This window comes from Oncorhynchus mykiss, chromosome 25, assembly GCF_057628025.1.
Source record: "Oncorhynchus mykiss isolate SJ-2025 chromosome 25, ASM5762802v1, whole genome shotgun sequence".
NCBI classification, from domain to species: domain Eukaryota; kingdom Metazoa; phylum Chordata; class Actinopteri; order Salmoniformes; family Salmonidae; genus Oncorhynchus; species Oncorhynchus mykiss.
In genome coordinates this window covers 88,462,996-88,478,164 of record NC_143046.1, presented here as the reverse complement: position 1 = coordinate 88,478,164, position 15,169 = coordinate 88,462,996, and the positions used below count along the sequence as shown (strand labels likewise).

General features: G+C 47.4%; 1 protein-coding gene across 3 annotated transcripts in view; it reads right to left on the bottom strand.

Annotated features, from left to right (window-relative positions):
- LOC110505975 (DDB1- and CUL4-associated factor 5) overlaps positions 1-13,967 on the bottom strand; it is a 37,428-nt gene extending 23,461 nt beyond the window's left edge. For all 3 annotated transcript variants that reach the window (XM_036962565.2, XM_090221378.1, XM_090221376.1), the window contains exons 1-4: positions 13,457-13,967; positions 11,312-11,458; positions 4,764-4,800; positions 910-1,049 (exon numbers count right to left, since the gene is read on the bottom strand). In XM_036962565.2, coding sequence (XP_036818460.2) covers positions 910-1,049; positions 4,764-4,800; positions 11,312-11,458; positions 13,457-13,664 — 532 coding nt within the window. In that variant the 5' untranslated portion in view covers positions 13,665-13,967. The remainder of the gene's footprint in view (positions 1-909; positions 1,050-4,763; positions 4,801-11,311; positions 11,459-13,456) is intronic.
- Between the last annotated feature and the right edge of the window lie 1,202 nt (positions 13,968-15,169).

Genomic DNA, 15,169 nt, shown 5'->3' with positions numbered 1-15,169 from the left:
CCATGTAGTCATGGCTCTATGTAGTACTGTGGAATAGAGTTCCATGTAGTCATGGCTCTATGTAGTACTGTGGAATAGAGTTCCATGTAGTCATGGCTCTATGTAGTACTGTGGAATAGAGTTCCATGTAGTCATGGCTCTATGTAGTACTGTGGAATAGAGTTCCATGTAGTCATGGCTCTATGTAGTACTGTGGAATAGAGTTCCATGTAGTCATGTCTCTATGTAGTACTGTGGAATAGAGTTCCATGTAGTCATGGCTCTATGTAGTACTGTGGAATAGAGTTCCATGTAGTCATGGCTCTATGTAGTTATGTGGAATAGAGTTCCATGTATCCATGGCTCTATGTAGTACTGTGGAATAGAGTTCTGTGTAGTCATGGCTCTATGTAGTTCTGTGGAATAGAGTTCCATGTAGTCATGGTTCTATGTAGTTCTGTGGAATAGAGTTCCATGTAGTCATGGCTCTATATAGTACTGTGGAATAGAGTTCCATGTAGTCATGGCTCTATGTAGTACTGTGGAATAGAGTTCCATGTAGTCATGGCTCTATGTTTATTTATTTTATTTATTTTATTTTACCTTTATTTAACCAGGCAAGTCAGTTAAGAACAAATTCTTATTTTCAATGACGGCCTGGGAACAGTGGGTTAACTGCCTGTTCAGGGGCAGAACGACAGATTTGTACCTTGTCAGCTCGGGGGTTTGAACTCGCAACCTTCCGGTTACTAGTCCAACGCTCTAACCACTAGGCTACCCTGTCGCCCTATGTAGTACTGTGGAATAGAGTTCCGTGTAGTCATGGCTCTATGTAGTACTGTGGAATAGAGTTCCGTGTAGTCATGGCTCTCTGTAGTACTGTGGAATAGTAAAAAAAATGGTTGAAATTGTTGTTAAGTGTATTGTTACCTCCGTGTGGCGGCTGCCGTGTGTCCCAGATGAGGACCCGTCCGTCGTCCGAGGAGCTGGCGAACACATTGTCGTTAACGGGGCTGACTGACAGGCCGTACACCGCATCGTCGTGAAGGAACACGTTCAGAGTCTCGCCTCTGGAGGGGAAACAGAATACAGCGACTTCATGTATAACAGCAAAGTCAATATTTACCCTGATAGGCCTACAGTGAATTCGGGAAAAGTATTCAGACCCCTTCAACTATTCCATTTTGTTACGTTACAGCCTTATTCTAAAATGGGTTAAATCATTTTTTTTTTGCCTCAATCTACACACAATACCCCCAAAAATGACAAATGTGATATCAGTTTTTTTTTAATACATTTGCAAACATTTCTAAAAACCTGTTTTTGCTTTGTCATTATGGGGTATTGTGTGTAGATTGATGAGGGGGGAAAAAAACTATTTTATACATTTTAGAATAAGGCTGTAACGTAACAAAATGTGGATAAAGTCCAGGTGTCTGAATACTTTACAAATACACTGCAGATGAGGTGGTAGGTGTTATCTAAATGTGGTTTCAGACTATGTCCCAATGCCCACACTAATTACAACTGACCTACCACTTAGAATGAAGCCACGTGTTACTACTGACCTACCACTTAGAATGAAGCCACGTGTCTATACTGACCTATCACTTAGAATGAAGCCACGTGTCTATACTGACCTATCACTTAGAATGAAGCCACGTGTCTATACTGACCTACAACTTAGAATGAGCCACGTGACTATACTGACCTACCACTTAGAATGAAGCCACGTGTCTATACTGACCTACCACTTAGAATGAGGCCACGTGTTACTAATGACCTACCGCTTAGAATGAAGCCACGTGTCTATACTGACCCACCACTTAGAATGAGGCCACGTGTTACTAATGACCTACCACTTAGAATGAGGCCACGTGTTACTAATGACCTACCACTTAGAATGAATCCACGTGTCTATACTGACCTACCACTAACCTACCACTTAGGATGATGCAGATGATAAGAGGCAGATACATACAAGGAGATGGGGTGGAACTAGAGGCAGATACATACAAGGAGATGGGGTGGAACTAGAGGCAGATACATACAAGGAGATGGGGTGGAACGAGAGGCAGGTACAAGGAGATGGGGTGGAACGAGAGGCAGATACATACAAGGAGATGGGGTGGAACGAGAGGCAGATACATACAAGGAGATGGGGTGGAACGAGAGGCAGATACATACAAGGAGATGGGGTGGAACGAGAGGCAGATACATACAAGGAGATGGGGTGGAACGAGAGGCAGGTACATACAAGGAGATGGGGTGGAACGAGAGGCAGGTACATACAAGGAGATGGGGTGGAACGAGAGGCAGATACATACAAGGAGATGGGGTGGAACGAGAGGCAGATACATACAAGGAGGTGGGGTGGAACGAGAGGCAGGTACATACAAGGAGATGGGGTGGAACGAGAGGCAGGTACATACAAGGAGATGGGGTGGAACGAGAGGCAGGTACATACAAGGAGATGGGGTGGAACGAGAGGCAGGTACATACAAGGAGATGGGGTGGAACGAGAGGCAGGTACAAGGAGATGGGGTAGAACGAGAGGCAGATACATACAAGGAGGTGGGGTGGAACGAGAGGCAGGTACATACAAGGAGATGGGGTGGAACGAGAGGCAGGTACAAGGAGATGGGGTGGAACGAGAGGCAGGTACATACAAGGAGATGGGGTGGAACGAGAGGCAGGTACATACAAGGAGATGGGGTGGAACGAGAGGCAGGTACATACAAGGAGATGGGGTGGAACGAGAGGCAGGTACATACAAGGAGATGGGGTGGAACGAGAGGCAGGTACAAGGAGATGGGGTGGAACGAGAGACAGGTACAAGGAGATGGGGTGGAATGAGAGGCAGGTACAAGGAGATGGGGTGGAACGAGAGGCAGGTACATACAAGGAGATGGGGTGGAACGAGAGGCAGGTACATACAAGGAGATGGGGTGGAACGAGAGGCAGGTACATACAAGGAGATGGGGTGGAACGAGAGGCAGGTACATACAAGGAGATGGGGTGGAACGAGAGGCAGGTACATACAAGGAGATGGGGTGGAACGAGAGGCAGGTACAAGGAGATGGGGTGGAACGAGAGGCTGATACATACAAGGAGATGGGGTGGAACGAGAGGCTGATACATACAAGGAGATGGGGTGGAACGAGAGGCAGATACATACAAGGAGATGGGGTGGAACGAGAGGCAGGTACAAGGAGATGGGGTGGAACGAGAGGCAGGTACATACAAGGAGATGGGGTGGAACGAGATGCAGGTACATACAAGGAGATGGGGTGGAACGAGAGGCAGATACATACAAGGAGATGGGGTGGAACTAGAGGCAGATACATACAAGGAGATGGGGTGGAACGAGAGGCAGATACATACAAGGAGATGGGGTGGAACAAGAGGCAGGTACAAGGAGATGGGGTGGAACGAGAGGCAGGTACATACAAGGAGATGGGGTGGAACGAGATGCAGGTACATAGAAGGAGATGGGGTGGAACGAGAGGCAGATACATACAAGGAGATGGGGTGGAACTAGAGGCAGATACATACAAGGAGATGGGGTGGAACGAGAGGCAGGTACAAGGAGATGGGGTGGAACGAGAGGCAGGTACAAGGAGATGGGGTGGAACGAGAGGCAGGTACAAGGAGATGGGGTGGAACGAGAGGCAGATACATACAAGGAGATGGGGTGGAACGAGAGGCAGATACATACAAGGAGATGGGGTGGAACGAGAGGCAGGTACATACAAGGAGATGGGGTGGAACGAGAGGCAGATACATACAAGGAGATGGGGTGGAACGAGAGGCAGATACATACAAGGAGATGGGGTGGAACGAGAGGCAGGTACATACAAGGAGATGGGGTGGAACGAGAGGCAGATACATACAAGGAGATGGGGTGGAACGAGAGGCAGATACATACAAGGAGATGGGGTGGAACGAGAGGCAGGTACATACAAGGAGATGGGGTGGAACGAGAGGCAGGTACATACAAGGAGATGGGGTGGAACGAGAAGCAGGTACAAGGAGATGGGGTGGAACGAGAAGCAGGTACAAGGAGATGGGGTGGAACGAGAGGCAGGTACAAGGAGATGGGGTGGAACGAGAAGCAGGTACAAGGAGATGGGGTGGAACGAGAAGCAGGTACAAGGAGATGGGGTGGAACGAGAGGCAGGTACATACAAGGAGATGGGGTGGAACGAGAGGCAGGTACATACAAGGAGATGGGGTGGAACGAGAGGCAGGTACATACAAGGAGATGGGGTGGAACGAGAGGCAGGTACATACAAGGAGATGGGGTGGAACGAGAGGCAGATACATACAAGGAGATGGGGTGGAACGAGAGGCAGATACATACAAGGAGATGGGGTGGAACGAGAGGCAGGTACATACAAGGAGATGGGGTGGAACGAGAGGCAGATACATACAAGGAGATGGGGTGGAACGAGAGGCAGGTACATACAAGGAGATGGGGTGGAACGAGAAGCAGGTACATACAAGGAGATGGGGTGGAACGAGAGGCAGATACATACAAGGAGATGGGGTGGAACGAGAGGCAGGTACATACAAGGAGATGGGGTGGAACGAGAGGCAGGTACATACAAGGAGATGGGGTGGAACGAGAGGCAGGTACATACAAGGAGATGGGGTGGAACGAGAAGCAGGTACAAGGAGATGGGGTGGAACGAGAGGCAGGTACAAGGAGATGGGGTGGAACGAGAGGCAGAAGACAGATTCCAGTGTAAGTACACACTGATGAAGACTGATAATATACTCACTGCTCTACATCATGAAGGATGACCTGTTCGTCGTTACCTTGAGAAAGAGACACAACAGACCACAAATTAACACATGAAAATCAGGCTACGGGTCGACCCACAGAATACTAAATCTAAATATTATAAACTGGATGGTTCGATCCCTGAATGATGATTGGCTGACACCCGTGGTATATCTGACCGTATACCACAGGTATGACAAAACGTGTATTTTTACTGCTCTATTTACAATGGTAAACAGTTTATAATAGCAATAAGGCACCTCGGGGGTTTGTGGTATATGGTCAATATACCACTGCTAAGGGCTGTATCCAGGCACTCCACGTTGCGTCGTGCATAAGAACAGCCCTTAGCCGTGGTATATCGGCCATATACCACACACGGTTGTGCCTTATTGCTTAACTAGAACACTTTAGTTGAAGGATACCTAGATAAGGACTTCATACCCCATTCATAACCAAAACAGAGGCACATAAGAACGTATGACATGCTTAGGGCAACAACTGCATGTTTTTTCATTGCAGTATAAGTGATACTACGGCGACAAAACAAATACACCCAGGCCAGTTTATTAGGTACACCACCCCATTTAAAAAAAAAATGGATCCCTTCTACAGACAGTGAGTCACGTGGCTGTGGTTTCCTATAGAAAAAGCAGGCAGACAGGCATCAAGGCATTCAGCTACTGTTCCGATTGAGTGGGGGCAAAATGAGTGACCTGAGCATTGTCTAATCGTCGGTGCCAGGCACACTGGTTCCAGTGTCTCGGGCACACCGGTGTCTAGTGTTTACAGAGAATGGTGCGACAAACAAAAATCCTACAGTCAGAAGCAGTCCTGTGGGCGAAGAGAGAGGTCGAAGGAGAATAGCAAAAATTGTGCAAGTTAAAACAGGCGGGCCAGAAACAGACAAATAACAGTGCAGTAGAATAGTGGTTTGCAGAACATCTCGGAACGCACAACTCGTCAGTCCTTGTCACAGATGGGCTAAAGCATAGCAGCAGACCGGCCAACACCGGGCTATAGCAGCAGACCGGCCAACACCGGGCTATAGCAGCAGACCGGCCAACACCGGGCTATAGCAGCAGACCGGCCAACACCGGGCTACAGCAGCAGACCGGCCAACACCGGGCTACAGCAGCAGACCGGCCAACACCGGGCTATAGCAGCAGACCGACCAACACCAGGCTATAGCAGCAGACCGACCAACACCGGGCTTTAGCAGCAGACCGACCAACACCAGGCTCCACTCCTATCAGCTAAAAACAATGAGAAGCGGCTCCAGTAGGCAAGTGATCACCAACACTGGACAACTGAGGAGTGGAAAAACATTGCCTGGAACAAGACAGCGAGGTTAATTTACTTGAGTCTCCTGTTCAGTCCCTAGACCACAGCCCAGTAGAGGTGTTAAACTCATTCCATGGAGGGCCTGGTGTCTGCGGGTTTTTGTTTTTACCAATTAAGACCTAGACAACCAGGTGTTGAGAGTTCCTTACAGTGACCTTAACTCATCAATCAAGTACAAGGGAGGAGTGAAAACCTGCGGAGACACGGCGCTCTGTGGAATGAGTTCGACACATGGGAAATAGAGCATATTTGGGATGAGATGGAAAGGGGGGCTGTTCACCGCATAAAAACACACCAACGTTCAATCTGCAGAAACTGTGTGACGCCATCGCGTCTGCACGGACCAACATGCCCGTGGAATGATTCCGACACCGTGTAGAATGCCCCGAAGAATTTAGGCTGTTCTGGATGAAACGGGGGGGGGGGGGGAATCCAGACCCTGTACTAGACGGTCGTACCTAATAAATTGAGGTTGTTGACACGTACTGACAAATTATTATGAATGTGTTATGTACTGTATGCTGCTACCTACCAGTCCTTATAAAGGAACGGTGTGATTTCTGAAAAACAACATATCGATTTATATAAACAGCTGATGTCAGCTAACTCGAGCCCTCTACAAACGAATATGAAGTGAACCACTATAACTCCCACAGTGGTAGATTAACCAGTAGTCGCCACCACAAAGCCTGTCAAACCATGATCTAAAACTGTGTCTGAACTCCTACGGTGGGTGTTTATCAAGATGCATAGTATTGTGTTCCACACTCGTGCTCCGAATGCGTTCTCTTGACTACGTTTCCCGTGAGGACGAGTGTGTGGAGAACGCATAAAACATGACATTAGAGAATCACTCTACGGTATTACCTCACGCTGAGCAGCACTCCCCCTACTGTATTACCTCACGCTGAGCAGCACTCCCCTACTGAATTACCTCAGCACTCCCCTACTGTATTACCTCACGCTGCTCCTCCCCCTACTGTATTACCTCCCACTCCCGCTACTGTATTACCTCACGCTGAGCAGCACTCCCCCTACTGTATTACCTCACGCTGCTCCTCCCCCTACTGTATTACCTCCCACTCCCGCTACTGTATTACCTCACGCTGAGCAGCACTCCCCCTACTGTATTACCTCACGCTGAGCAGCACTCCCCCTACTGTATTACCTCACGCTGAGCAGCACTCCCCCTACTATATTACCTCACGCTGAGCAGCACTCCCCCTACTATATTACCTCACGCTGAGCAGCACTCCCCCTACTGTATTACCTCACGCTGAGCAGCACTCCCCTACTGAATTACCTCAGCACTCCCCTACTGTATTACCTCACGCTGCTCCTCCCCCTACTGTATTACCTCCCACTCCCGCTACTGTATTACCTCACGCTGAGCAGCACTCCCCCTACTGTATTACCTCACGCTGCTCCTCCCCCTACTGTATTACCTCACGCTGAGCAGCACTCCCTCTACTGTATTACCTCACGCTGAGCAGCACTCCCCTACTGTATTACCTCACGCTGAGCAGCACTCCCCTACTGAATTACCTCAGCACTCCCCTACTGTATTACCTCACGCTGCTCCTCCCCCTACTGTATTACCTCAGCACTCCCCTACTGTATTACCTCACGCTGAGCAGCACTCCCCCTACTGTATTACCTCACGCTGAGCAGCACTCCCCCTACTATATTACCTCACGCTGAGCAGCACTCCCCCTACTATATTACCTCACGCTGAGCAGCACTCCCCCTACTGTATTACCTCACGCTGAGCAGCACTCCCCTACTGAATTACCTCAGCACTCCCCTACTGTATTACCTCCCACTCCCGCTACTGTATTACCTCACGCTGAGCAGCACTCCCCCTACTGTATTACCTCACGCTGCTCCTCCCCCTACTGTATTACCTCCCACTCCCGCTACTGTATTACCTCACGCTGAGCAGCACTCCCCCTACTGTATTACCTCACGCTGAGCAGCACTCCCCCTACTGTATTACCTCACGCTGAGCAGCACTCCCCCTACTGTATTACCTCACGCTGAGCAGCACTCCCTCTACTGTATTACCTCACGCTGAGCAGCACTCCCCTACTGTATTACCTCACGCTGAGCAGCACTCCCCTACTGAATTACCTCAGCACTCCCCTACTGTATTACCTCACGCTGCTCCTCCCCCTACTGTATTACCTCAGCACTCCCCTACTGTATTACCTCACGCTGAGCAGCACTCCCCCTACTGTATTACCTCACGCTGAGCAGCACTCCCCCTACTATATTACCTCACGCTGAGCAGCACTCCCCCTACTATATTACCTCACGCTGAGCAGCACTCCCCCTACTGTATTACCTCACGCTGAGCAGCACTCTCCCTACTGTATTACCTCACGCTGAGCAGCACTCCCCCTACTGTATTACCTCACGCTGAGCAGCACTCCCCCTACTGTATTACCTCAGCACTCCCCTACTGTATTACCTCACGCTGAGCAGCACTCCCCCTACTGTATTACCTCAGCACTCCCCTACTGTATTACCTCACGCTAAGCAGCACTCCCCTACTGAATTACCTCACGCTGAGCAGCACTCCCCTACTGTATTACCTCACGCTGAGCAGCACTCCCCTACTGTATTACCTCACGCTGAGCAGCACTCCCCTACTGAATTACCTCAGCACTCCCCTACTGTATTACCTCACGCTGAGCAGCACTCCCCCTAATGATTTACCTCACGCTGAGCAGCACTCCCCTACTGAATTACCTCAGCACTCCCCTACTGTATTACCTCACGCTGAGCAGCACTCCCCCTACTGTATTACCTCACGCTGAGCAGCACTCCCCCTACTGTATTACCTCACGCTGAGCAGCACTCCCCCTACTGTATTACCTCACGCTGAGCAGCACTCCCCCTACTGTATTACCTCAGCACTCCCCTACTGTATTACCTCACGCTGAGCAGCACTCCCCCTACTGTATTACCTCACGCTGAGCAGCACTCCCCTACTGTATTACCTCACGCTGAGCAGCACTCCCTCTACTGTATTACCTCACGCTGAGCAGCACTCCCCTACTGTATTACCTCAGCACTCCCCTACTGTATTACCTCACGCTGAGCAGCACTCCCCCTACTGTATTACCTCACGCTGAGCAGCACCCCCCCTACTGTATTACCTCACGCTGAGCAGCACTCCCCTACTGTATTACCTCACGCTGAGCAGCACTACCCTACTGTATTACCTCCCACTCCCGCTACTGTATTACCTCACGCTGAGCAGCACTCCCCCTACTGTATTACCTCACGCTGAGCAGCACTTCCCCTACTGTATTACCTCACGCTGAGCAGCACTACCCTACTGTATTACCTCCCACTCCCGCTACTGTATTACCTCACGCTGAGCAGCACTCCCCCTACTGTATTACCTCACGCTGAGCAGCACTTCCCCTACTGTATTACCTCACGCTGAGCAGCACTCCCCCTACTGTATTACCTCACGCTGAGCAGCACTCCCCCTACTGTATTACCTCACGCTGAGCAGCACCCCCCCCTACTGTATTACCTCACGCTGAGCAGCACTCCCCCTACTGTATTACCTCACGCTGAGCAGCACTCCCCCCACTGTATTACCTCCCACTCCCGCTACTGTATTACCTCACGCTGAGCAGCACTCCCCCTACTGTATTACCTCACGCTGAGCAGCACTCCCCCTACTGTATTACCTCACGCTGAGCAGCACTCCCCCTACTGTATTACCTCACGCTGAGCAGCACCCCCCCTACTGTATTACCTCACGCTGAGCAGCACTCCCCCTACTGTATTACCTCACGCTGAGCAGCACTCCCCTACTGTATTACCTCAGCACTCCCCTACTGTATTACCTCACGCTGAGCAGCACTCCCCCTACTGTATTACCTCACGCTGAGCAGATTTCTGAAAAACTCCCCCTACTGTATTACCTCACGCTGAGCAGCACTCCCCCTACTGTATTACCTCACGCTGAGCAGCACTCCCCCTACTGTATTACCTCACGCTGAGCAGCACTCCCCCTACTGTATTACCTCACGCTGAGCAGCACTCCCCCTACTGTATTACCTCACGCTGAGCAGCACTCCCCTACTGTATTACCTCACGCTGCTCCTCCCCCTACTGTATTACCTCACGCTGAGCAGCACTCCCCTACTGTATTACCTCACACTGAGCAGCACTCCCCCTACTGTATTACCTCCCACTCCCCCTACTGTATTACCTCACACTGAGCAGCACTCCCCCTACTGTATTACCTCCCACTCCCCCTACTGTATTACCTCACACTGAGCAGCACTCCCCCTACTGTATTACCTCACACTGAGCGGCACTCCCCCTACTGTATTATCTCACACTGAGCAGCACTACCCCTACTGTATTACCTCCCACTCCCCCTACTGTATTACCTCACACTCTCCCTACAGCATTACCTCACGCTGAGCAGCACTCCTCCTACTGTATTACCTCACGCTGAGCTGCACTCCTCCTACTGTATTACCCCACGCTGAGCAGCACTCCCCCTACTGTATTACCCCCCGCTCCACCTAATGTATTACCTCACGCTGAGCAGCACTCCTACTGTATTACCTCACACTGAACAGCACTCCCCCTTACTATATTACCTCCCACTCCCCCTACTGTATTACCTCACGCTGAGCAGCTCTCCCCCTACTGTATTACCTCACGCTGAGCAGCACTCCCCCTAATGTATTACCTCACGCTGAGCAGCACTCCCCCTACGGTATTACCTCCCACTCCCCCTACTGTATTACCTCACGCTGAGCAGCTCTCCCCTTACTGTATTACCTCACGCCGAGCAGCACCATTCACTGAACCTTCCTCCAGCCAGGACAATGGCAAAAATAGAGACAAAACAATATATACACACAAAGTGATGGTTTTACTTCAGAAGTATCAGCCATGTGAATCATAATAATCTAAATTAACACAGTATGTGTTTATTAACTTAGCAAGCTAAAATATTTAAAATCAGGCAAAATATGGAGATGTGAATGGGCAACCATTCTGAGTTTATTCTCTCTCACTTCAGCTCAAATAACGGCCGCCATTGATTTCAAGAAACGTTGCGTTGTGCCCTACGTGGTCCGTTTCGCATACTTTGATTTGGACTTACTCCGACCATCCCGTGCTCAGAACTAAAACAAAACGGACAATTTTATTTTGTCTCACCCCCAGAGAACACCCTCTTGTTGGTGCTGTCGAAGGCCAGGCAGAAGATGTTGGAGAGGTGTTCTCCCTTCAGTATGAGAGGCTTGGCCGAGCGAGCATGGAGGACTCTCTCCATATCCCACAGCAGCACTCTGCGGTCATCCCCTCCTGTAGATAGGGAAGACACATCCACAGTAAACAAAACCAGTAAAAACAAACTTGTGGTTTGGTCTGGGGTTATTACTCTTGCAAGGCCCACCAGTAGAGAAACACACTCGACTCTGAACAGTTGACGTTGAGATGTGTCTGTTACTTGAACTCTGTGAAACGTTTATTTGGGCTCCAATCTGAGGTGCAGTTATTTTCCCGATTTCTGAAGCTGGTAACTAATGAACTTATCCTCTGAAGCAGAGGCAACTCTGGGTATTCCATTCCTGTGGCGTTCCTCACGAGAGCCAGTTTCACCATAACGCTAGATGGTTTTTGCAACTGCACTTTAACTTTCAAAGTCCTTGACATTTTTCAAATTGACTGACCTTCACGAAGGGTCTGAATACTTATAAGGTATTCGTTTTTAATTTCTTATAAAATTTGCATAACATTTCTAAAAACCTGTTTTTGCTTTGTGTGTAGATTGATAATGAAAATCATTTATTTAATCCATTTTAGAATAAGGCTGTAATGTAACAAAATTTGGGAAAAGTCAAGGGGTCTGAATACTTTCCAAATGCACTGTATATACACACTGAACAAATCTGTAAAACACAACATGCAACTATTTCAAAGATTTTACAGAGTTACAGAAATCAGTCAATTTATAGGCCCTAACCCAGAGTTCGCGCACAATTGACTCTGGGAGAACACAGAGTCTCTGGTGGCACAGCTGGCGCTGCAGCCCTTTAACCTCTGCGCCACCCGGGAGGCCGGAATGTAAAACAAATTTGTGCACAAAATTTCAGCCCATGAAACATGGGACCAACACTTTACACGTTGCGTCTATATTTTGCTTCAGTATAAATAGGCCTGTTTAATTTTGTCTATAATTGTGTTATATAACTTTTAAAAAACAAGTTATGTGTAGGCATAGGTAAACTGGGACTAAAGAATTAAAATCAGGGTGATTTGTCCACAAATAGGGTCTCAAGATCTTAGCTAATTTGGTTAACTTTCTATTTAAAACGTATTTCGGGATATGAATAGCGAGTCCACTTCACCGTCAGACCATTTTATTGGTGGATATTCATGTTCTTTTAAATCCACAATCTGGATCTCTCCACAGCCTCCTAGAGGATCAAGATACTTTGTATAACCTCTCTGGATTAAAACCAAATTATGATTTATACCATATGACTTATTGGATCACAAAATAATCCAACTTTTACATTACCGTGTAGTTCTACCATCCAAATCACCAACCTGTGAAGTCCTTGGAGAAATTATTATTTTTTAAAGTCACTTTTAATGCTTAAATCCACGCACGTCTATACTTTACTCTATACCATCTACTGCATCTTGCCTATGCCGTTGGCCACCGATCATTCATATATTTTTATATACATATTGTTATTCATTCCTTTACACTTGTGTGTATGAGGTAGTTGTGAAATTGTTAGGTTAAATTACTTGTTAGATATTACTGCATGGTCGGAACTAGAAGCACAAGCACATCTGCTAACCATGTGTATGTGACAAATAACATTTGATATAATTTGATATTAAATATATAAATACAGATCCTAATCTTAGCAAGAGGAATTATGGTGAAAAACTTATTTTTTTATTATTTTATTTTTTTTGGGGGGGGGGTGTCAATTGCCAGTTATGAAAATCAACCCTATATGTAATGTTGAGGTAACGTTAGCTTGTCAGCTGGATAACATGCTAACCTAGCTAACGTTAGGTTTTATTTGCTAGTAGTTAGCCAAAATTATTGTCAGTTTTACGCATGCAGGCTTGGCCTGTACATGCCAGTCTTTTTTTCCTGGTCATAATTTACCATTTGGCATGTTGACAATAGATGAACAGGGAGCAAAATGTGCACATTCGCCGTCCTAACCAACTAAGCTTGATATCTGACGTGCTAGCTAGTCAGCTAGGAATCTGTCAACACACAAGCTGCTCGGATAGCAACTTCCATAACTAGTGATGGTCAATTCACCAACTTACCGGACACAAGGTATTCCCCTCCATTGTTGGAAAACTCTATGGCGTTTACACACCCGAAATGTCCCAGCATATCTTTCTTGTAAAGGCTTGTGCATCCTGCCAACCGGAGTCTCTGAAATTCTTCCTTCATCAGTGGGTTCCCGAAAAGCCTTCTCTGAGACAGAAAGCCCACAGAGGACCGCATACCACAACCCTTCACCTCTTTCATTTTTTCCTGGAGCCGCTAGCTAGCTAGTTAGCCTGCTTAGCTAAAACACAGCAGAAAGATAGCTTGCAATTCCTCACCAACTTGTGCACTTTAACTTTACCCGATAGTGCGCTTCATTACCCCGGAAATTGTACATGTTTCCAAGTTCATATATGCAATCTGTCTGTCTCTAACCTACGTTAAGGAGAAGGGAGATATCCCCGAGCGTAATGATGTTGTTGTCGTTGTTAGCAGCAGTGCCGTTTCCGTGTAGTCACTTCCGGTTCAGCTTCCTGTTCCGCTCCCCTTCGGTCGTCACTAGTTACCACAGTCATAAACCCCGCCTATACCATTTATATTCTTAAAATGTGACCTTAAACATTTTTCGAAGCGTAGGATCTTAAATCTTTCATATCGGGGAGAAATAATAATTTTCAACAAAAAAAAAGGTTACATTGACACACACCTTTATTTGGGTTCCCACACAGTCTCATCTTTATGTTACAAAGGGACCACCTGTACTATCTCTAGCATGCTGCCAAACACCTGTGTGTAGTAACGGAAGGCCGCCAAGAAACGGGTTGTCACTGAAAAATAGTGTCGGCTGCAACAGCGATAAAGCTGGTTAAAACACTATTTGTGAAATTATTTTGATGTGATATGAAAGTAAAGGACTTTGTTTCTAGAACCGTGTCGCAATTGTGACTCGATTAATGTTTCGATAATGTATTTGGCTGCCAGAGCCAGTCTACATCTGAATATAACATATGGACCTTGGACCTGTATCTACTTCCTGTCCAGTATGGAGGAAGTTAGAGGTATTTCCGTGACCCAATGCTAACTAGCGTTAGCACTATGACGACGTGTCAGATACTCAGACTTTGTCAACTTCCTTCAAGTCGCACGCAGAGGCATACAAATGGTATCCATGAGTTAATTTGACTGTGGGGAAGTAGACAAAGGACCTCATTGCCAAAATCCCGAAGGAAGAGTACATATCGGGCTAGCCTAACCTTAAATGAAGACAAGCACATTTGTTTTCATTAACTTTTACGATAGTCAATATATCGCATTGGTGGCTACTCACACCTGCTCTCAGGGCAGGTCTTCCGGTTTTGACTAACAGAAGTACATTTTCGGAGCAGGTTTAGAAAGAGGAACATTTTATAGGTAGTTAATGTCAAATTTGTCCCTGACGACTCGAACACATCTACAATAGCTACAAGCAGGCTTGCCCTGAGAACAAACTTGGTTTCACCTAATGCGATTCTGCCCGCTTCAAAATCCTAGATCCGCCTCTCAGAACGTCGTAACACGCCAGCTGCCCCATTCAAGACAATTAGCCTCCCAAATAATACGCATATATAATTCCTCACTTGAACCATACACTGCATTTTTTTTTAATGATATCACATTTGGGAAAGTTGGCTTACCATAAAATTAAACATCACTGTCAATTGAATTTGCAGCAAAAAAAAAAAAAACATTAAAGATTAATATCACATTTAAATAAATAAATCAAAAGC